The sequence below is a fragment of the Carassius gibelio genome, chromosome B9 (genome assembly GCF_023724105.1).
Source record: "Carassius gibelio isolate Cgi1373 ecotype wild population from Czech Republic chromosome B9, carGib1.2-hapl.c, whole genome shotgun sequence".
NCBI lineage: Eukaryota > Metazoa > Chordata > Actinopteri > Cypriniformes > Cyprinidae > Carassius > Carassius gibelio.
The window spans coordinates 18,542,524-18,567,828 of NC_068404.1; the positions used below are offsets into that span (position 1 = coordinate 18,542,524).

The following is a 25,305-nucleotide window of genomic DNA, read 5'->3' on the forward strand; positions in this document are numbered from 1 at the left end:
TGTAATGCAATTATAACATAAGAAAATGCAGAGGCCTAATTAACACCAAGGTGGCCTTTGGAGAAGAGATCAAGCAGACCTCATTAACCTTAACCACATAATGAAATGTCTCAGTTACTTACATAACCCATGTTCCCTGATGAAGGGAACAGAGACATTACGTCGTGACGACATTAGGGGATTCACTTGGGAGCCCCAATCATCTCTGACTTTAAGAGAAACCACCAATGAAATATGGCTAGTGGATATTGCATACCTGATTCAAATAAGCGACAGGTGCATCCACTCTTCAGGTTTTACAATGAGGAACCTAGAACTTGTCCCAGGCCGCAAGCGATGGTTCGGAGTTATGGCATTGGGACATAACGTCTCCATTCCCTCCATCCCAGTCCTCGGCGTAACCAAGACATTCCCTATATGTCTGTCACTTTGAGTTATGTTGTGACAACATTAGTGCGACAACCTGAACCCCGTCACAATCTTATGGCATTGCAAATGTTGACAAGCAGCCATGTGTCAGACAAACGCTACGTATAGGTCGTAACCTTCCCACCTGCCCTGCTTAATTTAGCTGCCCTTGGTACCCGTAGGGACCAGAGAGGAGTATAACACTGTTGGTGATAACCAATCCCCTGTTCCTTTCACCACATAAATTTCTTAACAGAAGGAATTTCGATCTTCAAAGAAGATTTGATTCATGTCTTTCCTTTTTGTTGTTACAGCTCGGCAGTAACAGTGGAGAAGTAAGCCTTCTTGAGAAGGGGTCTACGGAGGCCACTTTCTATCCACAGAGAGGTATCATCTGGAGGCACTGCATGGACTAACACAGGCCTGAGACAGTACGACATATGAAATGGGTCTCTGAGGCAGGTCCTACTTACGACAGCCAGCAAAGAATGACAGAATGATCAGTCAAAAGAAAGGCACAGGCTCACAGAGAGGGGAACCTTAACATGGAAGAATACACATATGGGATTGCCTTACCTGATTACCACTTACCTGTTACCCAACACATGGGAAGAAATTGGCTCAACGCAGAGACTGTAAAATCTTGTGAAGGTATTCGATGTTGCCCAGCCCTACAGATGTCTGCCAGTGAGGTGCTGTGCGCCAACGCATAAGAAAAGGCAACACTCCGTGTGGAATGGGACCTCACCCCCAGGGGGCACAGGGGTGAGGGCACACTCCACTCGCTGCTTAGAGACAGTCTTCCCTTTCTGCTGATCTTCTCAGAGCTTCTAAAGCTCCGGGTGCAGTCCACATATATACACATCGCTCTTACAGGACACAGCAACACTAAGGCTGGATCTGCCTCCTCCAAGGGCAGTGCTTGCAGATGTACCACCTGATCATGAAAAGGTGTGGTGGGAACCACGTATCTAGGCCAAGGTCTAATGATAATGTAAGAGTAGGCTGGCCTGAACACAAGGCAATCTTCGGTCATCGAAAATGCTTGGAGGTTCTCGACTCTCTTGATGGAAGTAAGTGCGGTCAGGAGCACTGTCTTAGCAGACAGGAACTTAAACTCGACTGAAACCAGCAGCTCAAAGGGACCTCTCTGAAGTCCAGCCAGGACAATAGAGAGGTCCCAGTAGGGCACCAGGGGTGGTGTATCATGCCAGGGCAAGATGTGATGGATCACCTTGGTCGCTGAGAAAATGTGCTTTGTCTACGTCTTTCATCTCTGCCAGGTTGAGCCAGAGATGGTGCTCTTGGACCACCAGAGTAGACATCGCTTTCCTAAGGGACCACAAAGTGATTTTCTTGGCCCGGAGGGCGAAGTCAGTCACCAAGTGCAGCTCCTGCGTCATGATGGGGTCGTCCGTGACTTCTTCAGCTCCTCATGCATCTCTGGAAAGAAAGGCACTGGAGCAGATTGCATTTGTGAGTCGCGTCCTGCTCCAAGAAACCGATTTTGACAACGATTGTGTCAATCCTCAAAAGACAGGTAACGATCACAACCAAGAGGACATGGAAGGAACAGCATCTTTAAAAAAAAAAAACAAGAGCTAACCGTGATTTGCTCTTTTAGGAAATTTGATCTTTCAGTTGAAGTGCCCCGGGGAGTCACTGCAGACAGGGACTACACTGTTTACATGGTAACACCAACAAAACAGTTCCAGAGATTAAATTGGCTTTGTGGAGATCAAGCACATTCATCCACTTTGCCCTGAAGCAGAAATCTGAAGAGTGGATGCACCTGTTGCCTATTTATACCCATATGCAAGAGTGGCTCAAGTATGTAAAATCAACTAGACAAATTGTATTGCCTTTTTTTCTCTTAAAGTCAGAGATGACTGAGGCTCCCAGGTGAATCCCCTAATGTCATCACAACATAACTCATAGTGACCAACAGATAGGGAACAACCAAATACAGAATAGCCATTGCTTCCTGCTTAAATATAAGAAAAATACAAGCTACAGCCTGCCAACACTAGAAACATTAGTCTTAACTACTGAGTTATGACATTAATACTAATTATGTATACTGACAGCTGAAACTGACATATACCTGCTGCAAAAATTATAATTTGTATTGGCTTTTGTCTTTTGTATTACTATACTGTACCCCATTCTTCTTTTAAAAAAAAATTATATTCTGTGTTTATCATATCACATGTGCTGGCAAAATGTTTTTTGTTTTGTTTATTTTTTTTTTTTTTTTTTAGCATCTCATAAATGAGAAATCGGTAACACTTTAGAATAAGGTTCCATTAGTTAATGTTAATGTATTAATTAACATGAACAAACAATGAATAATACATTTATTACTGTATTTAATCATCTTCGTTAATGTTAGTTAATGAAAATACAGTTATTCATTGTTAGTTCATGGTAATTCACAGTGCATTAACTAATGTTAACAAGCACAACTTTTGATTTAAATAATGCATTAGTAAATGTTGAAATTAACATGAACTAAGACTTATAAATGCTGTAGAAGGATTGTTCTTGCTTAGTTCATGTTAACGAAAGTAGTTAACTAACATTAACTAATGGAACCTTATTCTAAAGTGTTACAGAGAAATCTTATTTTAAGTAATTAAATTTGTTTTGTTTGTTTTTTTAATTGGCATATGTACTGGTAAACAAAAATAATAAAATGGAAATAAAAAATAAAATAAGTAAATAAATAACACCATTGTGATTTAAGTCTATGATGAACTACACCTCCACCCATTTGCTGCATTCTCTCTCTTGCTCACCCCACCCAACCCCCTGTAAACTTTGCCCCTCTCTAAGGAAATACAAAAGCTTTCCTTTACCTGATGGATTCACCTCACATAAACCTGGCCCCAGAAATGTCATTAAATGCCAGTCTTTGGTCTTTTTTACTTGCACTGAATATTTTCAAATGCTCTCTGCTCTACAGTTGAAAAGCCATGTTAGAACAAAATGCAAGATTTTTTACAGGATTATACTGTCGAATCATAACCCAAATGTGATGCATTAAATTGTATTTTTGAATATTTACTTTAATGTGACTCTGATGGGGACTTATTGTCACCGATGATCTTTCTCTCCCTTTGTGTAGGCAGATCTAAACGTCAGGACTGGTTTAAGTGCAATTAGACTCTCTCCAGATGCTGTCCTTTCTGTTATTATGGCATTATCAACCATCAAAAGGCCACTCTATTCTATGATCACTAAAATCCAATTTATAATTTCTCTGCAATATCAGTGTCAAAATGCTTAAAAACAACATTAGCACATTATTTTAATATAATAAGCCATTTGAGTTTTTGTCTAGTAAAGTCAGTCTGAAATGGATTTATTTGCAATACCATGTATTGAAAATCATGCAGAAAAAGACCAGGAACATGGTAAATGGAACGCAAATGGGGTCAGTATTGATTTCATGTCGATTTAAAGTAAAATAAGATGGGGAAAAATATTATAGTGCTTCTGCAGAGACATTAGGCATAAGAATGATCCAAATAAGTGGGTATGTAAATTTGTATGTGTTGTGCATGCGCTAAATTGGGCTCACAAAAGGGGGGAAGGCAAACTTTGCTGTGTTCATTCCACAGTCTATTCATACTCTGTCAAAATCAAACCAGCTAGTTTGAGAGAAATCTAAATGTGTCTATTGCGTTCAGGCCGCCTGCAGCACATTTCTTGCACTCCCACACAGCAGTGTGGCATTAGATGTGGCAGTCAGGCAATACTGAGTGTTTGCTGACAGTCGGGGGCGTCAGTGCCATTAAATCGCATGTCTGGTACCTGGAGGCAAGCAGGCGCCCGGCCATGTGGTTTATTCACGTCCACCGCCACGAGCTGCCATCCTCCAGACGCGTCCTCGTGAAACATCTGCCACCAGGAGGAGAGATGGAAAGAGAGGAAAAGAAAGGAGAAAGAGAGGGCAAATTGTTAACAACTGTGAATGACTGGCGTTTTGGTCAGCTAATACACACACACAAATGCATATTTGATAACAAATAAGTTGGGGGAAAAACAACTTGTTGGCATTAAGGAAAATTGACAATCTTAAAAACAACTGCCGATTACATGATATTTAATGGAATTCTCCACCAACTTCATAAGCATTTTATAAACACAGGCAAGGTCACAAGAAATTGGCTTCATGATCCAGCGAGCATCTATTCACATTTCAGAATCTAAATGCACCATGACTTCACCATGACAGATACGAGGAGACAGCAGCAGAGACAGCAGGGACTAGAGGAGGGAGGGATGTTGCAGCAGGCACCTTGAATCTGGCAAATAACAGAGGCTACCCTTATCCATATGTACACAGCCCAGAACTGTCATAGGGCTCTGTACTTGACGCCTTATTATAGTCCACCAAGTGAAAATCTAAATAATTCTGATTGTTTAGAAAACAAATGGCCCACTTCTCCACATCAAACCACATTAGCACAAAAGGTGTGGGATGAATAACATGACATGCACGTCTACGTTCCACATGTTCCCATGCATTTTCCTAACATACATCAAGCTTCAGACTGAATTTTGTGCCACCCTCCCATTGTTCATATCCCCACCCCTCTGCACAGAATTTAAAGTGTGCTTATGGCTGTTCCTAATGTGCACTGCTGCTGTTCCACTTATGTCTGTCTTTTATCAGTTCAGAAGAATAGATAACCAATTAAACCCATGAGAAATGACAGTCATTAAGCTTACAATGCCCCCTTCAGCTCTGACAGATTAAAAAGGTTACCTACATAAATAGATATTTTAAAAGTTTCCCCTCATAGTCTTGTAATTATAACTTTGCCATTCATGTGGTAATCTTCTTAAGGGGCCTTATTGAATTATATTATTTTTTATAAGACAGTCACAAAAGGGATGGTGCAAATCTTGCCAAAGAGTATCATCAGGCCCCAGGAGAACCTTATTTTCTTTTTACTTCTTTTAGATTAAAGGCATCATTCCAAGTTGTATTGTCTAACACTCAGTAAACCAAGGTTTTGTGAACCCTAAGAGATTTTTATTCGATAAGATATTTCAACATAATTAAAATTAAGACACAGAAAGGCTATTTTGTTTTCAAGGTCACAGCACTGTCTATAGTTCTATGGGCAAATTCAAAGAGCCTTATTGGGCTTTTCACACTTGAATTTGTCAACTCAGAGTCATTTTTAATCCTGGGTAGTCAGGGTTCACATTTCACACTTTAGATTTATAAACCCAGGGATATTAATCCTATTTGCAAATTCATGGGGTAAATAATATTGCAGTTAGCTTCAATAAATGCAAGTCCTAATTTATACAAACATTATACAGTCTCTTTACTACAATCAACAGTTAAACATTTTTAAAACTTGACATTTTAAATTACTGTTAACCCAGAGCAAGAGTAAGAAGTTATGATGTCAGTACCAATGTTAAATTTTTGTACAAATACTTATATATATATATATATATATATATATATATATATATATATATATATATATATATATATATATACACAAATGGGTAGAAAGACAAATTAACTTTCACACATTCTTTAGCTATTTCTCCCTGTGAAGTATCAGCACCTTAGAATAGCCTTACCTAGACCAAGAGCAAAAAAATACATTATACAGTTTTTGCTGCAGACATTACAGATAAGCAATCGATTCAAAATTTCATAAATGCCAATGGGCATGGAAAACCAGATGCTACTGAAGACAATTCAACTTTGTGTCCACAGAATGAGATATGCCTTATTGTTATTTTTTATTATTGTTTTCCATTTTAAGAATTTGTGGCAATATAGCGACTGTCACTGCTTAATCTTTTTCTTTTTTTTTACTACACACACACACACACACACACACACACACATATATATATATTTTAAATGTATATAAAAAAAATTTGTTCTTGCTTCTCCCAAACCCAGACTCGCCTGCCAGACTGTCAAACAAAGAAGCATGGTTTGTCACTCCACAGAACGTGTTTCCACTGCTCCAGAGTCCAGTGGTAGTGAGCTTTACATCACTCCATCTGACACTTGGCATTGCACTTGGTGATGTGAGGCTTACATGCAGCTGCTTCCATAAACCTTCAGCCACACAGTTTTGTGTTGATTTCAATGGTAGTGGAAGTTTGGCGCTATGGAATCAGCAGAGTGAAGTGACTTTTATGCATCATGCGTCTCAGCACTCGGTGACGGTGAGTTGCTGCTGTTTCTAAACATGTCCACTTTTCACCTGTGGTTATGGCCCTGACAGAAACAACTAAATTCAATAATTGAGAAGTGTGTCCCATTACTTTTGCTCATAAAGTGTGTATATAAAAGTTTATTGAGATTAAGATTTTTTTTTTTTAAGTATTTAAAACTTACTCAACAAGGATTGCCAAAAAACTATCAAAGGTGAGAGAAAGACTTTTATTAGTGCTGGGCAATGATTACATTTTTTTATCGCAATTAATTGCACGATTGTCTGCAATTAATCGCATTGTTTTGCACTAACGTTCAATAATGCATTCAAAATTAGTGTATATTGCACTTTTTCATTTAAAAGTACTGTTATATGAACAAAAGTGCTATAACAATTGGTTTGCAAACACTTTATAGACAAATAAGGTACTTTTTCATAGTAGCAGTTAAAATATTCTTATAACTGAACTATTAATTAAAAAACGTAAAACTGGTTGATAGTCATTACTTTAATCTAGTAACAAAAATAAGATTAATTTTGGATTACAGTAATGACAAATTCAGGGATCCTTTTTTTTTTCTCCATGATTTGTTTTTGTTTATTTTATTTTAAGATCACATGCATCAGGTATTTCTTGACCAGATTTACCCCATTAAAGCAGTGCTGGAATAAATGTTGTGTGCTATAGTCCTTCTTTTTCCCAGAGGGCACTTCCACAGCCATAAGACTTGAATAATGGTGGTCAGGTCACCCCTGTGCCGCCAAAAGTGTTGCCAGATCCACTCATGCCAACCTCCAAGGCTCTGCTCCAGGACTGGTTCTGGCACTGTGACTGGCGCAGTCAGGGAGACACTATGCGTCAGTTCACACAATTACACACACAAATTTTCACACCACTCCTCTGCTCCAGATTTTCTGTGCATTTGCACCATTAGCTTGGTTAGTGTGAATTTCTCACCAAACATTAGATAGGCGATCATTGTATAAAATCAACAGGACAGGTTTCCCCACAGGAGAGGATTGCAGGCAGGAAAGCGAGTGCATTAGGGTTAATTGATTCTCTCTATCCGTTCAGTTGATCAGTCACATCAAATTTAGGCTGAATGACAGAACTGCAAACACACACACATACACACTCTGTCTTTTCCTCTCTTTCGGTCTGTTGCACTTTCAGCAACGTTCCTCTATGACTCACCCCTGAGTCTGCCAGCCGCCCAATCAGATCCCTCTTTTTTTAAAACAGTTTGCTGTCAGGTGTATCCTGCCTGCTGAAGGCCAGGGAAGCCAGACTCAAAGTCTCCAGAGAATTATGGGAAGAATTCCTTCAGATGTCTGTGTTGGTGTGTATTGGTCTGTGCTTAATAACCATAAATGCTGATATTGAAGGTTTTGATATTTTTGCTTTAGTTGGTTTAATTACATCTGCTCATACATATTGATCAAAGAGATTAACAAAATGGGAAATGAGTCATACACCAAAGGCTGTTTTTTGTGCACATGTGCGCAAGTGTGTTTGGTTTACCTGTGTAGTAGCTGTTGACGTGGTGCTGCTCCGGGATCCCCACATCTGCTGGAACTGCACTCTGATCTCAGCAAACGTTTCTATAATCACAGCAATGAACACATTCTGGGAACACAAGCAAAAGAAATGATAAAAATTAATAAATGCCCAGAAATTATTATTTTAATGAATGGTTATTCTTGTTGTCTGGCATATAAGTGAAAAGTGTGAAAACAGATCTGTGTTAATGATAAAATACATATGATATTTCATATTTAACACTGTCATCTTCAACATTTAATGAGGTTTAATTCTGTTTGTTACAAACTGATTCCCTGATGGTAATCAATAGCCACAGATTATTTCAGCAGAGCTTAGCTTGAATTTAACCCTGAACATTCCTTAACTATGTGAACTAAATGGGGTCAAGTCTTAATTTTCAGACATCCACACTACCTTTCAAAAGTCTTTTTTTTTTGTTTATGTAATTAATACTTATTAATTAATTAATACCTACTGAGCAAGGACGATTATAGATGATTATATTGATAAAAAGTCATAGCAAAGACATTTAAAACAAATAAAATGTACGAACTTGCTATACATAATAGAATCCTGAAAAAAGAAACATATCACAAAAACAGCAACACAACTATTCTAAATATTTATAAGAAATGTTATTATAATGCATATTATAATGATTTCTGAAGGATCAATTGACTTTGTAGACTAAAGACTTCTGAAAATTCAGCTTTGCCATTACAGAACAAAATATTTTAAAATATAATAAAGTAATATGAAAACAGTTATTTTGAAATGTAATACTATATCTGTTTTACTGTAGTTTTGATCAAATAAATGCATCTTCGGTGAGCCAGTGTTACGTATTTGAGAAACCTTTATACTGAAACTTCTCACTGGTCATGAATGCACACAATAATAATAAATAAAAAACAGAATAATAATTTTAAAAAAAAACTATCACCCAAGGTATAATATAACAATATAATAGACTCCTAGAATAACCCTCACTTTTCTATGTCTAGAAATGAAGAAGGACCCATGTGCAGATTATGACTACATTTTTGCAGATCGCTGGTGTGAGAAGAAAAGGATTTTTCCACCTTGACCAACCAGGCGAGGAAGAAGATGAGCGTGATGAAGTAGAAATATGAGCGCCAGCGTGGGAAGCTGTCGATGGCTCGATACATAATGAAGACCCATCCCTCCTGAGACGCGGCCTCATATACGGTGAATATACTGGTGCCTGCAAGAGGAGACGACAAGAAGGGTCACGACGGGGATATAGTTAGATAGAGGAGGGGGAGAAGCCCATGTCTGAGATGTTTTTGTGCCCCCAGACTGGTCTGACAGGGAACTGAGACACAAAAATTCAGACATAAACACAGTCTTGGCATTAGTGGACCTTGTCAGGTGCTTCCTATTACCCAGCTACAGTGCACAGCATAAATGAGTGCACCCCCTCTAAAACTCAACAAATTCAGCAATTACTCTTTACTTAGAAGACATCTTAGGGTTCTTTGGAGATACAATGTTCCAACAAGCCTGCTTGATCAATTACAAAATTATTCAGCATAATAAGATTTTCTTATCAAAGTGATACAATTTTGTGTTGCAAAAATTAGTACACCCTCCTGAAAGTTTTTTTTTTTATTATTATTATTATTATTTTGTAACTTTCAGGAGGGTGTACTCATTTTTGCAACACAAATTGTATCACTGATAAGAAAATATTATTATTTAAAATAATAATCATAAAAAAAAAATATATATATATATATATATATATATATATATATATATATATATATATATATATATATATATATATATATATATATTATCTTTAAGGATACTTTTAATCAACAGGTAAGTATATTTCCTGACATTTAGTGAAAGTGACATACAGCCAAGTATTGTAACCCATAATCAGAATTCATGCTCTGCATTTAACCCTTCCAAAGTGCACACACACACAGCAGTAAACACACATGCACCTTGAACATACACCCAGAGCAGTGGGCAGCGTTTTATGCTGCGGCGCCCGGGGAGCAGTTGGGGATTCAGTGCCTTGCTCAAGGGCACCTCAGTTGTGGTATTGCCGGCCCGAGACTCAAACCCATAACCTTAGGCCGGTGACAAACTGGCTGCGTGGCGTGAGCGTGGCGTTTCTGCTGTGTGTCAGTAGCGTGGTGGCTGCCTCGCGTTTTCTGTATCTTTACACACCAAAACCGTGCCTGACGCGGCGCTGGCGCTCGGCTGTATCTTTACACACCAAAACCGTGCCTGACGCGGCGCTGGCGCTCAGCTGCCTCGCGTTTTCTGTATCTTTACACACCAAAACCGTGCCTGACGCGGCGCTAGCGCTCGGCTGCCTCGCGTTTTCTGTATCTTTACACACCAAAACCGTGCCTGACGCGGCGCTGGCGCTCGGCTGCCTCGCGTTTTCTGTATCTTTACACACCAAAACAGTGCCTGACGTGGCGCTGGCGCTCGGCTGCCTCGCGTTTTCTGTATCTTTACACACCAAAACCGTGCCTGACGGGGCGCTGGCACACTGCTGCTGCTGTAGGTGACATAGAGGTAGGCCGCCGACAGACCAGGCTCTTGTCTTCACGACAACAATATCTATACTTCATGTTGAGCATAAATATAAAGCCTACAGATAAAGGACACCGTCAACAGTATTGATGGCAAGTCAAACAGTATTTGACAGGTGCAATATTTGAAAATCGATAATTATTATTATTTTTTTGTATTACATTTATATCTTCATTTATGTAAACCTATAGACTTTCAAACATGAAAATGTCATGAATTAATATGTATTTGTGTACAAAATGACATATAAACCTATTTTCCTATTCTATTTTGCCTGGAAACACTTCCAAGATGCTTGTGTCGCGTGAAAAATAGGCGTCGGTTCTATTTCTAGCATGCACGCTACCACGTTCTAACCTGTTAACATGGGAGCCGAATTAAAAACAGACATGCCACGCGGCTGAGATGCTTATTCCATGCATCCAGTGTGTCGCCGGCCTTAGGGTTAGGAGTCAAACTCTCTAACCATTAGGCCACGACTTCCCCATTTAAAAGTGTTAAATAGCCCACTGAATCACACTCAGGCTTAATGCTGACAGCAGTGGAATCACTTGGGGGAGAACTGCCAGGTGACTTATTTCTTAGCATAAAAGAGAACAATGGTATAAGAGATATACCAAATTATTGTTTAAAGTGTGAAAATACAACAGCAGTAGCATCGCCATTCAAAAACAATGGACTTGTGACAAGGCTCCTGAAATAATCAGGTCTTCACTTTAAGTTTTAATTACTGATTAGTTAATTTTTGCTAGAAAAAGAGCAAGAGAAATAACATGCAAGAGTCTCAGAGCCTACAAATGCTATGAAAAGAGTTGCATGGTTGTTGTCACCACTAGAATTACCTACTATAGCCAAAGCAAACTCTTTTAACCTCTTCCAAAGCCCATATTTACAAAACTGACTTCTGGAAATACATACTCTGGTCTCAAGTCATTTCGGAACCAAAAGCATCCAACGTGTTCTGGTGTTACTAGAGTAGGAGTACAGTGAGAAGTGTTTGGTACTCACAGTGAAGTTCAGTGGTAGTAAAGCTTTCATATAGGGATGGATGAGTGCTTAAGGTGTGAGGGAGTTGTGCTTTATCAATGCTGGCATGAATTCACACTCTACTCTGTGATGTTATACAAAAAACTCGAAACAGAAGATGTCATGAACTTGCACAATCAATGCTATGAAGGGTCAGAGCAGTATACTTAAAATTCTGGAGGACATACTAAGTAGTAGAATATTATTCTGAAATAAATCTACGGTATACTTATTTCTGTAATCCTTCATTTGAACAAAATTGGCTAGTTTATTTATCTTACAGAAAATATTGGCATATATTTTGTTGTTTTTATTAAGTATATGTTTAATATGTTTCTATTTTGCCATCTTTCCATGAATTATATTAGTGATAGTTAAGAAAATACATCTTTTATATTTATTCAGAGAGGGTGTCCTCATTTATGCTGTGCAGTGTATGTGTTTCTCTCTTCAAACAGCAGAATGAGATGGTCATCCTATATTTTGAAGTACTCTTTGATTCCAAGTTGTGCTGGAGTGTAAAAGTATCTGTGTATTAAAGGAAATAGGCTTAACGAAGAACTACACAATCAAGGACAGATTGCTTTCATGACTAAGTGTGATTTCTTCATAAAAGGAACGAGGACAAATCATCAAGGAACTTCAATGAATAGTCTGTTGTTATTTACAGTCTTAATTCTATAATTAGTGTTCTGTGTTACACAAAAGAGATGTTTAGCTGAAGATTTCATTATATTTTCCATACAGTAAAAAATTAATAGGGATGACCATCATTATGGCACTATAACATAACAAAGATACTAAGACAAAATTTCAATATACATTATATAAATATAATGTGCAACTAAAACTTTATTCTAAATATTAACAGATACTAATATCTGATAGATAGATAGATAGATATACTGTTTCTTACACAGCATTTACACCATTGTTTCATACACAGTGTTTGAGATGCTCTCTAGTTACAAGCCTTCAATGTTGTTATCTCTGCACTCACAGTGACCCATGATGCCGTGCTGCGATATGGCTGCCAAAGGTCAGCAGGAAGCATGCCACTCAGTTTTGCTTCCTGCCATTTCCCACCAGGTCCAGGGGCAGAATGGGCCAAGGACACTGGCAGAGCCCTGTAAAGGTTAGCTTCACCAACCATACAATATATCCTTTACAGGGACCTATATTAATGAATTACTGTAAACTATTCACTTGGCTTTATCTCAAAACTGTGTTCAATCGATATGTAATTCACATTAGACAAAGCACATACTTCAGTATAAACAGTAACAGAGTCTTTCCCTGGATAAATTTAGAGGGAAATGCACTTGGCAAACTAAGGACTCCAATTAAAAATCACTTAGAGATAAATCACTGTGTCCAGAGGTGCCTAGCAAAAGGGAAAAATAAACTTGATTCCCATTTCATCCTGAATGGTCTAAGAGAGAATACTAAAACTTTGGAAGAAAAAATAAATCAATAAAACAGCTCAGGAATCCTTGAAAACTGATATTCCTAAAATATTTGACTATGTCCCTACAACTCAGTTAATATAGTTTTAAATTAATTGAATTGAATAAAACCAACAAAAATTAGAGATTGAATGTAAATAAAATAGATGCATTTAAATAATTAACTCAGTTAAATAAAAATAAAAAACACACAAACATTATTAATGACTTCATTTTGTGGTGGGGTCAGTAAAAATATTGGCAGTCCAACTGTATCAGCAGAAAAATGAAATATATTAACCCTGTCATTGGACTTTTTCCTAATCATACTTTATGTTTCTGCATCCATGAATCTTGGGAGCCCAAAAAAGGCATTGTTGCTGAACACGGATGAATAGACACAGATCATTGATGCAGGAGCAGTTCTGGTTGACTTACACATGACTTATCGGTGTACTGAACTCTATAAAGAGGACGAAGAAGGGCCCTTTCACAGATCTCTATGTTCTGTAAGTCAACAGTTCAAAGCCACAACTGGTTTTCTTTTTTTTTTGTCTTTTTTTGTGAAAAGCCTTCCTTCATGGCTAAATGGAGATTAGTAGCACTGCTCTGTGTACATTTCTAGTGGATTTATCTCAAATGGGAGAGATAAAAATGTGACATGCTGCTTTGTACAGATCAAGGTGTTTAAATAAACTGGTCTATTTGTGAAACTGCCTTCACAATGTCTATGAAATATAAGCTTTGCTGAAAATATTACATTTTCTAAGTGCAGCGACAGAGGGCATTTATCTGTTTATGTTTGCTTGCACATTATGCATAGATCAACTCAAAATGCTTCAGCCAACAATGCAACAATTAATCACACTTAGTCAGAAAAGGACATGATTGCTCTTAATCACTGTAAATAATTACAATGGGTAGAGATGGTATAATTTTCCACAGACAACTAAAACTAAACCAAGCTAATTCAAATTTCCTAATAATAGGCCAGGGAAAATGCTTTTAGTGTATGAAAGAGGTGTCCAATCTGGCTTTAAAGAAAAAAAATCAATGATATTCATAATTCATATATATATTCATAATATTACATTTTTAGCAACAGCAGAATACAAACTAGAGAGAGATAAAGAAAAAATAATAATAAAAATTCACAGAAAATGAACAAAATGACAAACATCATTTTATCATTGCAGATGGACAAATGCGAAGCATCACAATGACTCACCAAGCTCATTGAAGCCACTGTATCCGAGTTCCTGTCTGCTGAGTCCCAAGTCTTCCAGATCCACACACTTAAACCCAGTCGGACACTGATAACCCTCCCCGTTCGGAGAGCAGTGTGTATCAGGGATCGCCAGGCTGTTCCATGTCACATTACTGAAAAAAGACAAGAGTGTGTTTTCAAAGAATCATCATCAAATGATAATCTGATCAAATTAACCATTATATTGTAACAGGCCATCCGGTGTTTTCTCACAGAAGAGCAGTGGTATCATTCTCCTCTCTGGCAACATTTACACAATCAGCATTTGGGACTGACAACCGTATTTACTAACAGCTGTGATTCTAATTGCCCTGTACAGGACGCATGAGTTTATATAAATACAATTATTAAAAGAATATTTTAAAAAAGTATTACATATAATACTATATATTATATATAATATAAATTACTTGAATGAATAGTTTTATCAATACACCCAGAACATGAAACAATATCATACCTCCCCCTTTTCTTGTCTTATGCAATCTAAGCTGTCAAATTATCTTTAATAAATATTAATGTTTTAAGGGTGTTCAGATATTTGCCTGGAATACAAGAGAAAAAAATCCTTCTTTTTTTCTTTTTTTTTTTTACAAAAGTCAATTCTGTTCTTGAGGGAAATGTTTATTACTATAGTGACAGATAACAATTGAAGCTACAAGGGATTAAAGTGTATTCTCTCCAGCCACTTTTTAATGCGCTCAGATTTATTTTTACATGTTGCAACTGTAATTTTTCTGATGAGATTAACAGATTAATATATTAAATAATTAATGGTATTGTTGGTAAAATGGTAACAAAAGACTTATTCAAACACACACAGACGTCTTTAGTTTGGGCCACAGGTGTTACTTCAGGAGGCACTTGATGTCACGAATGAAAATTAATGCTTTCAAATTGGCTCGCCAGACATACTTTCAAACTGTTTATGAAGGACTCCAAAATGAACTGGGGATCATTGATTGCAGTATCACAAAGGCCAATCAGAGACACAACACAGAATCAAAATAGCTCTGATTATACAGAGATAAATATTCTGCCGAAGAGACATCCCTGTGATGAAACTGATAGCACACACAACTCACAAGATACTACTAACACCATAATTTTTTCCTTTTATTTGAAAATGGACATGCCTTTTGGTTAATATTTTTATGACTTAAAAAAAAAAATTAATAATGTGTCTTAAATGGCATAGAGACAGAAAAAGAGAGTGTATCATGTTGATCATCAGTCATAAAATGCTGTAGCCTATGTCTGTGATTGAGAGAAATTTGTGGGACATTTTCTGAACAAGGTGACAGTTTATGATTGGCAAGGTCATGAGGCCTGTTCTCATCTATATTTAAGCACCAGAAAAATAAAAAGTCATGACATCAAATCTAAAAATGTATCCCCAACAGACACGAGTCTGGTAAACTCCCTCGCACATTTATTCCACTGAATCCCTCTGTGATTCAAATCCCTGCTACTCTGTGCAAAGGACACATACTGTAGTTCTGCAAGATAATCAACAATGAGTTTTTCTGATAAACACTTTCACTTGTGTGATGCATGAAAATCCTGCCTATACACACATATTATATGGCGGGCAATATTTTTTAACCTGTGCCTAAGCCGTTTTGAATGATAATATGTTGAATGCCAGTACAGGTCAGGGTGAGATATCTTGCATGCACATAGACGGATTGAGGCCAGGCTGCTGAAAAGAGGCGAGCATGTGCATGACGCCCCGGCAACACAGGAAACGTTAATTATTGTGATTAGTGCTCAGCACACTCCTCTGTTGCTGATGGTTTAGGCTCTTTGTTTTAGAGCCAGCTCTGACACGCCACTCATGTGCGAGGGAATATTAAATAGGCCTGGGTTTTAAAAGAGAACCACCTCCACAGCTCCATACATACACTGCATTAAGACCCTGCTTTCGTCACGCCCTTAAGTTGGGATGCGTGCGAGTGTTCCAGCAAGATTTACTCATCATTTTTAGACATGAATTTCTGTTGGCTTATCACGCACCTCCATGTGAAATGAGAAATTCTGACAAATGTATCAAATAATGTGGCTGTTCTTACTGTTTAGTGTTTATGAGGTCGTGACATCACACAATAAAAATGGTGATCTTCTATTAATACCCTTTACAGCTGCTGATGGGATTTACATTCCAAAGAACAGATGTGTGTGGGAGATGTACAGCAACAGACACATACTTCTTATCTCATGCTGATGCCAGGAAAAACTGCAGTATGATGTTAAATCCCCTAATTCATCCCAGGAATAATACACCAAAAGAAGTGTGATACAACTTCCCACACAAAGAGCAGTTTTTGACTTCTTGGGCTATTAAGTTAAATCTAAGACAGTTGATTCTATTGAATTTAATGTGGAAGCTTGTTTCTGCCACGGGATAAAAAATAAAAATAACAAAAAGTAATTATAAAATGATTTTCTCTCTCACAATTCAGGCTATTTTTCTTAGAGTTATGAGTTTATACTGTATCTCAGATATTGAAAGATATAAACGCAGACAAAAGTCAGAATATTTAGAATAAAAAAGTTGTAAATACCTTTTTAATCTTTATACTACTTTTTATTTCATGGTGGAAACAGTAAACAGAACTGCGAGATGTAAACTCATAAGTAAAAAGTCAGAATTGTGAGATGTAATTTCAAGTCATTTCTGTCTTACAATTTAGCGGAAAAAAAAGTCTGAATTATGAGATATAAAGTCACAATTACCTTTTTAATGTTTAACATAAAAAAGTATAGATATAAATAAATGTAAATATACAAATATAATATATAACCTTTTAAAAAAAAAAATACCCTTTTAATATTCTGTTGTAATCACGGTCTCCATAGTTTAAAGGATATAGTGCTGAAACTTGCTTACCCTTTCTGCGTTTCATTGGTGACGCAGTGATGATTGAAGGTTCCAAACATCTGAACCCCCAGGATTCCATACAGGAGCAGGAAGAAGAGCAAAAATATGGACACACTCCAAATCTGCTCCCCCGACCGCCTGAGAGGAAGTGAATTTTAAGTGGCTGATACGAAAACAAGATGACATTTCTCACATTCTTTGGGCTGGTGGGGCTTTTACTTGAGAATGTTGGTTATTCGGGTACGTGGCAGTTCAAATCGGAAGTAGATACGGAAGGCTCGGATCATAATGAGGGCCCTCGGTATGCGTAACATTCCCCAGGGTGACATTTGGTCCACAATCTCTGCTATTTCAAACACCTTGAGACCATTCAGAGGAACAAGCGGATGAGTGGAGTTCCCTGTGGAGCTCAGTTCTTTTTAATTTGAAAGAAACAATTTACTTGGGAAATAACACTGAAGATAATTTCCTTACCTGAAGCACAAGAGAGACCCAGAGGAAGACCACCATAAAGCCATCAAACATGCACCAGCGGTCTTTAACATAGGAGTTCTCTCCCTGGAAACAGAGGCAGGTGATAAGACACAGGCTGTAAATGAAAGTCCACAGGTGAGTGGCAGCTGGTCCGCCGGTTTAATGAAAGATTGTGGCAGCTGTTAACAACAGAGCCAGCAAAATTCAGCAAACAAAAATGTGAGCACTTCAGAGTATTTTTCCTGACAGACATTGACTAACAAGTGTGCACTATAAGACCTAAACATTGTTTAGTTTGCAATGAGAACTGTCTAACTATGTTTCTAATGATAAAGCACACAAATAATACATTAAATAATAATGACAAACCAAAAACAGGAGCTAGTAGTCCTTTATATTCAGGTAGTGGATGTATGACATTCCCATATTCTCATTTATATTACTTGTCTCTTAAGCGTTTCTTTTAAGCTTTCAAAAATGATTTTCAAATAGTCCTGTTATGATTTTAAATGTCTGGTTAGAGACATAAAATCAGTTAAGACATTTATAATGTGACCAATTCTTACATTCATGACAATTTTACCTTCCCTTATTGTATAGTTGTATCTTATATTTGATTTAGATTTTTAGGCTCTACTGTTAATGTTATACTGTTAATGGGATCTGAGAGTAACGCAATTTTAATTCTCTGTATGTATGTACTGTACATGTGGAAGAACTGACAATAAAGCAGACTTGACTGACTTGACTTGACTTGACAATTCATTTAAAATTTATAATGTGACTAATTCATTACTATTTCAAATAAATGTTCTTTTGAAAGTTCTTCTTTTGAACATTCTATTTATCAAAGAATTCTGGAAAACACGTATCATGGTTTCCACAAAAAAAAATATTAAGCAGCACAGCTGCTTTCAATTAGCATATTAGATTGATTTCTGAAGGATCATGTAACAAATATAATATATTAATATATCATATATTAAAATAGGAAAAAAATGCAACATTACAGTTTTTTAGTACTGTATTTCTGATCAAATAAAGGCAGCCTTGGATGAGCATAAAAAAGTTTTAAACATTCAAATATCTTACCGACCCCAAACTGCTGAATGGTAATACATATATTTATACTTTTTTAAAGTAAAAATATTCCATATATCCACTAAAAACATATAAGGCCATTAAAGATTTGTTTTAAATGAATTGCTGCATGTCACAACACAGGGTTTCTCATGTCAACTATCTATTCACACACACAGGAAATGACATCAGAGGTGTGACATGCTCAGGTTTGTTTGTTTGAGTGCAGATTGCCTTCATGCACCGGTGGCTTTCCTTGGATAGAGAGACAGATACTTCAGTGGCTGAAGCATTTGTTCTCCCAAAACATCTGCTCAGAAATCCCCTGGGATTTCAGAGCCTCTGATCAGCTATCGTGCTCAGATCTCCCACTAAATTAGTAGGCCATAAACCATGATTTATTAAATGGATAGCTTAAAAACTAAGTGAAGGTCTGACTGACTTTATTAACAGCAACTGGCAAAAATAGAATTTGGAATATTGTTTGTGCTGATGAATGTGTTACTTAAGATTAAAATAGATGGCCTAATTCGCAACAGATAATGAATTATTTACATTAATTCAGTGCTTAGACTGCATTAGCAACTAATCATGTCTCCAAGTCAAGAATATACCTAATGGCAAAAACATACCTGCTAACAGTGATAAAGAAAACAACATGTCACTGAATTTCACAGATCATACCATGCATTCAAAAGATGGAAATACAAAACAAATATAATGGCCTAATTAACTGAGTTGAGGTCACAAGCATAATAATGCTGCAAGCTACTCTCTTTCAATAAAATTAAAATTCATGTGTTAACTTTGCATATAATCACTGAAAGGTTAATCACCCTATCCTCACACGATCTCAAGTATAAAGGAACAAATTAATTACTCTATCTTCTACATAAACCTTACTGCTTTCCATGCTAGAAGAGTGAGGCTCAGGAAGCAAATGATTCACTTATTCAATGTCGTTCAGTGCGGTTGTTATCCTTGATTCGCCAAAGGACACATTCATTTTTCCTCTTCCTTTTTCTGTTGTAAATTGTGACAATGCTGATTGAGTGTGTTACCTTGATGATGCCCCTGATATGCATTTTGGCGATCATCTCTGCAGTGTAGAGAAACATCAGCAGCGTATCCAGGGCAAAGGTGACATACTGCAAAGGCGGGTAGTGCTCAAAGGTCATAGGTGTATTCATACACACCGAAATGACACTGATTATGGCACAGGCCCGCAGGAGAGAATGAACCCACTGAGGACAAAGAACAGAATCTGTTTTAGAGAGTGGAACATCCTCATGGTTTTAATTTTGCACCTTTTCCTAATTGAGCATGTACACTCTCAGAAAAAAAGATACAAAAGCTGGCACTGTGGTGGTACCCTTGCAAAATGTACACTTTTGTCTCTTATTTACCCCTAAGGGTGAATATGCATACTTAAAATGTGTACATATTTGTACCTTTATGGTACATTTTACTACATTTTGAAAGGGTACCACCTTAGTGACCTTGAGAGTGTAGTGTATGTTGTGATTTGAGTGCTGTCTTATGCCAAACAAATATTCAGTGAAATTTTGGTCTCTGCTATACAGTACAATATTTTCAATAAATAGAAGATTTTCAATGAATAAATGTGACCCTGGACCACAAAACCAGTAATAAGTAGCATAGGTATATTTGTAGCAATAGCCAACAATACATTTTATGGGTCAAAATTAATGATTTTTATTTTTCACCATCAGCTTCCAGATTTTTAAATAGTTGTGGTCACAAATGTCAGTCTGTTTCTCACAAACAGCTACTGTGTGGGTTAAAAAACTTGGAATATAGTGCAAAACACCATTTGTGTTTAATGAAAAAATAAGATAAAATAAGTTAAATATTTTAACTGAACTACTCATTTAAGAGTTTTGTAGAATAGGATTGAGATTTTAATGTGGGTGGGGCTAAACAAAAGACGGTGTGAAAATGTCTTGAATGTTGGGTGCCAGATACTGGGTGCTATAAGGTGGATATATGACTGGTTTAAACAAAATAATAATAATAATAATAATAATAATAATAATAATAATAATAATAATAATAATAACATGAAATAAATCTGTCTTATTTTATGAAATTGCACCTGGTTCGGACAAGGTTTTAGCTTGTTAATTATGTATTTTTGGGAGTATGTGTGGGTCATAAATTACTGTGAAGAAGAACCACATGGTAAGGTTTCAGAGGTTTGTTCACATACTGGTTTGTTGATCCAAAGTATGTCTGCACTGTCTGTCAGTGTTTCATCTGGCCCAAAGTCTGTCATAGGCTGGGCCTCGACCCGCGAGCTCTGCTTCCTCTTCAGCATGCTGGGGCTCGCTGTGCTATAGAGAGAGTGGATCTGGAAGACAAAAGAACATCGACCACAAATGCTTACTGAAACCACACATCGGCCAAAGCTCAAAATCCGTTTGTAGCCATTGGATTTATTCATTATTAGATGGTAACTCTATATGTGCTCTAAGCACTAAAATTACAAAATACAATTGTGACGAGTGGGGCAGGGCTGAGAGCTGTGGGAACAGAGCGAGGCTGCTGGAGTTAATGATAATGAGTGACCGGTCTCGAGTCCCACGAAGGAGCTCTGGAAGGATAAAAGGAAGAGTACCGTATTTTCCAGACTATAAGTCGCACTATTTTCATAGTTTGGCTGGTCCTGCAACTTATAGTCAGGTGCGACTTATTTATCAAAATTAATTTGACATGAACCAAGAGAAATTAGCCAAGAGAAAACATTACCATCTACAGCCGCGAGAGGGCGCTCTTGGTTCTAAATGAATGCAACTTATAGACTTTTATATGTTTTTTTCCTCATCATGACGTATTTTTGGACTGATGCGACTTATACTCAGGTGCGACTTATAGTCCGAAAAATACGGTAATGACAATGAAAGAAGAGAGAGGACCAGGCCTGGACTTTATTGTGTTTTGTTTCTGTTTGTGTACGGCAGTCGTCCGTCGGGGGCTGTCATGTTATTTTCAATTTTATGTTTATTTTACTATTAAAGTTATGTTTAAATGTTCGCTGTTTTTTTATATTAGAAAAATAAATATATGGAAAAATTAAAAAATATGACTATTAATTAAATTACTGTAATTATGTGGCATGAAAAAACACCTCAGAGGATGTGGCATATCAAAAGTCCTAAGAACAGAAACATTTAGTAACTTCAGCAAGCAAAGAGCTATGTGTTCATTGTTCGTTGTAACTATACAGTATGACATGAAGACACAGCTCTGAATGGTACCAGACAGTATGTATTGTAGTGTTGCACAGCCACACAATCAAGCGTATGACGTACATAAAACACAGACTGTTGACTTGACATAAAAATACAGACTTACCTTCTGCAAAGATCACACTGGATCTTCAGCGCAACACAAAAGATGATAATGAGACTGTGTAATAATGGCATTAGAGCCATTCTTACCGAGGACAATAATAAAACATGGATTTCACACACTCGCTGAAACAAAGCGCACATACCAAAGGGAAAAGTAAAGCTGAAATTGCTCCAGCACTGCACATAACATGCGATCAGGCATACCCTGTAAATAACACACAACAGTTAGTCAACATGGCATATGGTGTACCAAATGGGTACAATTATATCGACAAATAATGTCCACCACATCAGACAAGGCATATATGCAACACTGAGTGGCAGAGTCATGAATGGATGGGATTTTGGGACCAGGTTACTCACGGTCAGGCTCCTCATTGGTGCATTCATCCCCAGCATAGAGAGGAACTGAATTCAATACGAAAGATGGCTGATCGGTGGAGTCGAGGTCTATCCTGCAAGAACATCATTAGCTTTTTAATTCTTATTTATAAAGGATTCCTCCAATGAATGCTGCATCACACAACAGCTGAAAGATTGACCTTTCTATGTGATATCAACACAAAAGGAACAAATCCACTCCAGCGAACTGTCACGTCCAGTAAGATCAGGCAGGCCTTTTTGCGTCAAACATCGTATAACATCATGAAGAGCTTTTGCGGAGTTGGTAAACATTTCAAAGGCAGATGCAACATGAATTACACAACATCAAGATCATTTGAAGGGCAGTTCGGAACAATGGCAAGATTCAAATATAAAGTGTGTGCCAGTAAAAAACAATTGCTACAATCGGAAGCCTACAATAGAACGTTGAATCTTCAAAGTTTTTACATTTATGTCAAGAACAGAGTGGTCTCCTCAGAACAGCTTCTATGTAGTCACAGGCAATTTGCAAAGTAATTGCTACAGTTAGCATATGTTGATAGATGGAGATTCAAAGACAACTGAAAACAAAATTACAGGGTGTAAGTGCAGTAATGTAGGAGTAAGGTTCAGAAGACTACAATTAGTTTTACTTTTACGGAAAGGACTATTTGCCTAAAGGCAGGGTGCAATCACAAAACACTTGGCTGGTGTCATGAGTTTTTAGGCTTGTTTGTTACATAAGCAGTTTGTGTTTTAGATAAGATTGTATAGGCTATGAGAAGGATAATTATTGCCCCCGAAGGCTTTTTTGTTTCTAAAATTTGTAGCAGAATATAAAGAAGTATACAGTATACTGCACAACTGATTAGATTGGATATCCAATCCAATCTTCATATTTAATCCAAGAACTACAAAAAAAAGACATAGAGAATGAATTAGGGATGTTCATTTTTCCTGATCGACAACCGACGCTCGATAACCGATTATTAACCGCTAACCGACAAGATTATTTTAAATTAGAATTGAATTAAATTAGAAATAATAAGTGTATGTGACCCATTAAAAATATTAATGGGGATTAATTTTAAATGCACAAAAAGCAACAAACAACAGAAAACGGGTTCATTTTTGTGCTGCGCAAAAGGAAACAGATGGCAGAAAGCAGCATCCTATTTTTCTTTAGGCTTATTTTATGCAAAGATTTGTTTGGGGGGGTGGGTGATTGTGCTGTCGCTGCATGCGTGCAAAAAGTTAAGCTTTGCTACTTCAACCAATGTAGCCTGTCCATTATCATAAAATAATACAGCCAGTCAAACATATGGAAGAAAAAAACACACTGTTTATTTTAGATATCTAATACAATCTGTGCTGTTAAGTGTTATCACTGTACCACAATGATGTTATGCAAAACATTTTGTTTTTACAGTGTTTAGTATAATGTTTGTAAACATTTGACGTCGGCACTAAGCCAATTTCTGAATGAAATAATAAAATGCGACTTATTATAGGCTACGCGACGTATGTTTTTTTTTTTTCACTCTAAAAAACACAATTGTTTATCTGCGTAGCATAGCCTATTTTAACAATGCAGCAAACCGTTTTAAATATTTTAATAAATTACTGAAATTATATAAATAAGTGACTTTTTAAACCGTTTAACTGATCGTATTATTCTGACAACATTCTTAACAGTCGGTTAACGGTTAACCAGTTAAAATGAACATCCCTAGAATGAATATATGCCCATTCTCTGTGTATGTGGAAATTCTTGCTAATAAAGTTATGCCAAACACAAAAATGCATGAAATTTATATCATATAATTTATATAATTTATATAAAAGACTGTAAACCCATTACCAGTGTCAGAAATTAACAGGAGTTGAGGGCAAAAGTAATTAAAAATAAATAAATAATTGTATTATAAATTTGTAGTGTAGTGAATTTATCTGTTGTTTGAATTAGCATTTGTCAAAATGTAAAATATAGCCTATTATTTTAGCAAAGCATATGTTCCATTAAGATATGTTATTGCTTACAGCTACTTTTGTATATTACAAAAAAAAAAAAAAATGAATAAAATGAATATCAACGTCCTCAGTGGTCAAATATTGTTTATGACACTGGTTTCTAAATAATTATTGGCGGGGACTCCCTAAAATTAAATCAATAAAGTATTTTTCTTTCCTTATCTGACTCTCTTCATGTTAAGCCTCTCAGTTCTGTGTTTTTACCAACAGCCACCTAGACATTTTCATCTTAGGTTTATCCAAATAACACTGTACAATTAGGCAATTTAACACCCTGCTTCAGTTTGACATTCTCAGCTATTCAACACAAGACCACTGCCAAAAGCCACCTGTCTTCGACCATGTATCACATGTAAAAGCAAAACAAACTGACTTGAAATCATGTCAGCATACTTGAGGCTACGTGGCACACGGAACACAGTGACATCAGCCATGATACATGAGCATCATGACGTGCAGGGAGATTCCTCCTGCTGCTGCACGGTTACCATGGCAACAGATGAGAGCAGAGCTGCTGCCGCTAAAGCTTTTGCTAAATAACCTCTTGAGAGAATACACACGAATTACATAAAATATAAGGGCATGTCGATTATGAAATTGTGTGAAGTTCTGTCCAAATTTGTCACA

At 36.9% G+C, this 25,305-nt stretch overlaps 1 protein-coding gene and 1 long non-coding RNA gene across 5 annotated transcripts in view; one reads left to right on the plus strand and one right to left on the minus strand.

Annotated features, from left to right (window-relative positions):
• Positions 1-25,305, minus strand: part of LOC127965555 (sodium leak channel NALCN-like) — an 86,418-nt gene that overhangs the window by 60,810 nt on the left and 303 nt on the right. For 3 of the 4 annotated variants that reach the window (XM_052566382.1, XM_052566381.1, XM_052566380.1), the window contains exons 2-12: positions 22,648-22,739; positions 22,428-22,489; positions 21,141-21,281; positions 19,972-20,154; positions 17,831-17,914; positions 17,576-17,715; positions 17,366-17,494; positions 14,437-14,588; positions 9,240-9,382; positions 8,137-8,241; positions 4,225-4,311 (exon numbers count right to left, since the gene is read on the minus strand). In XM_052566382.1, coding sequence (XP_052422342.1) covers positions 4,225-4,311; positions 8,137-8,241; positions 9,240-9,382; positions 14,437-14,588; positions 17,366-17,494; positions 17,576-17,715; positions 17,831-17,914; positions 19,972-20,154; positions 21,141-21,281; positions 22,428-22,469 — 1,206 coding nt within the window. In that variant the 5' untranslated portion in view covers positions 22,470-22,489; positions 22,648-22,739. The remainder of the gene's footprint in view (positions 1-4,224; positions 4,312-8,136; positions 8,242-9,239; positions 9,383-14,436; positions 14,589-17,365; positions 17,495-17,575; positions 17,716-17,830; positions 17,915-19,971; positions 20,155-21,140; positions 21,282-22,427; positions 22,490-22,647; positions 22,740-25,305) is intronic. The other variant, XM_052566383.1, reaches the window with a different exon arrangement.
• Positions 12,770-15,002, plus strand: LOC127965557 (uncharacterized). The gene is made up of 2 exons (XR_008155329.1): positions 12,770-13,717; positions 14,405-15,002. It is a non-coding gene; the product is annotated as an uncharacterized LOC127965557 (long non-coding RNA).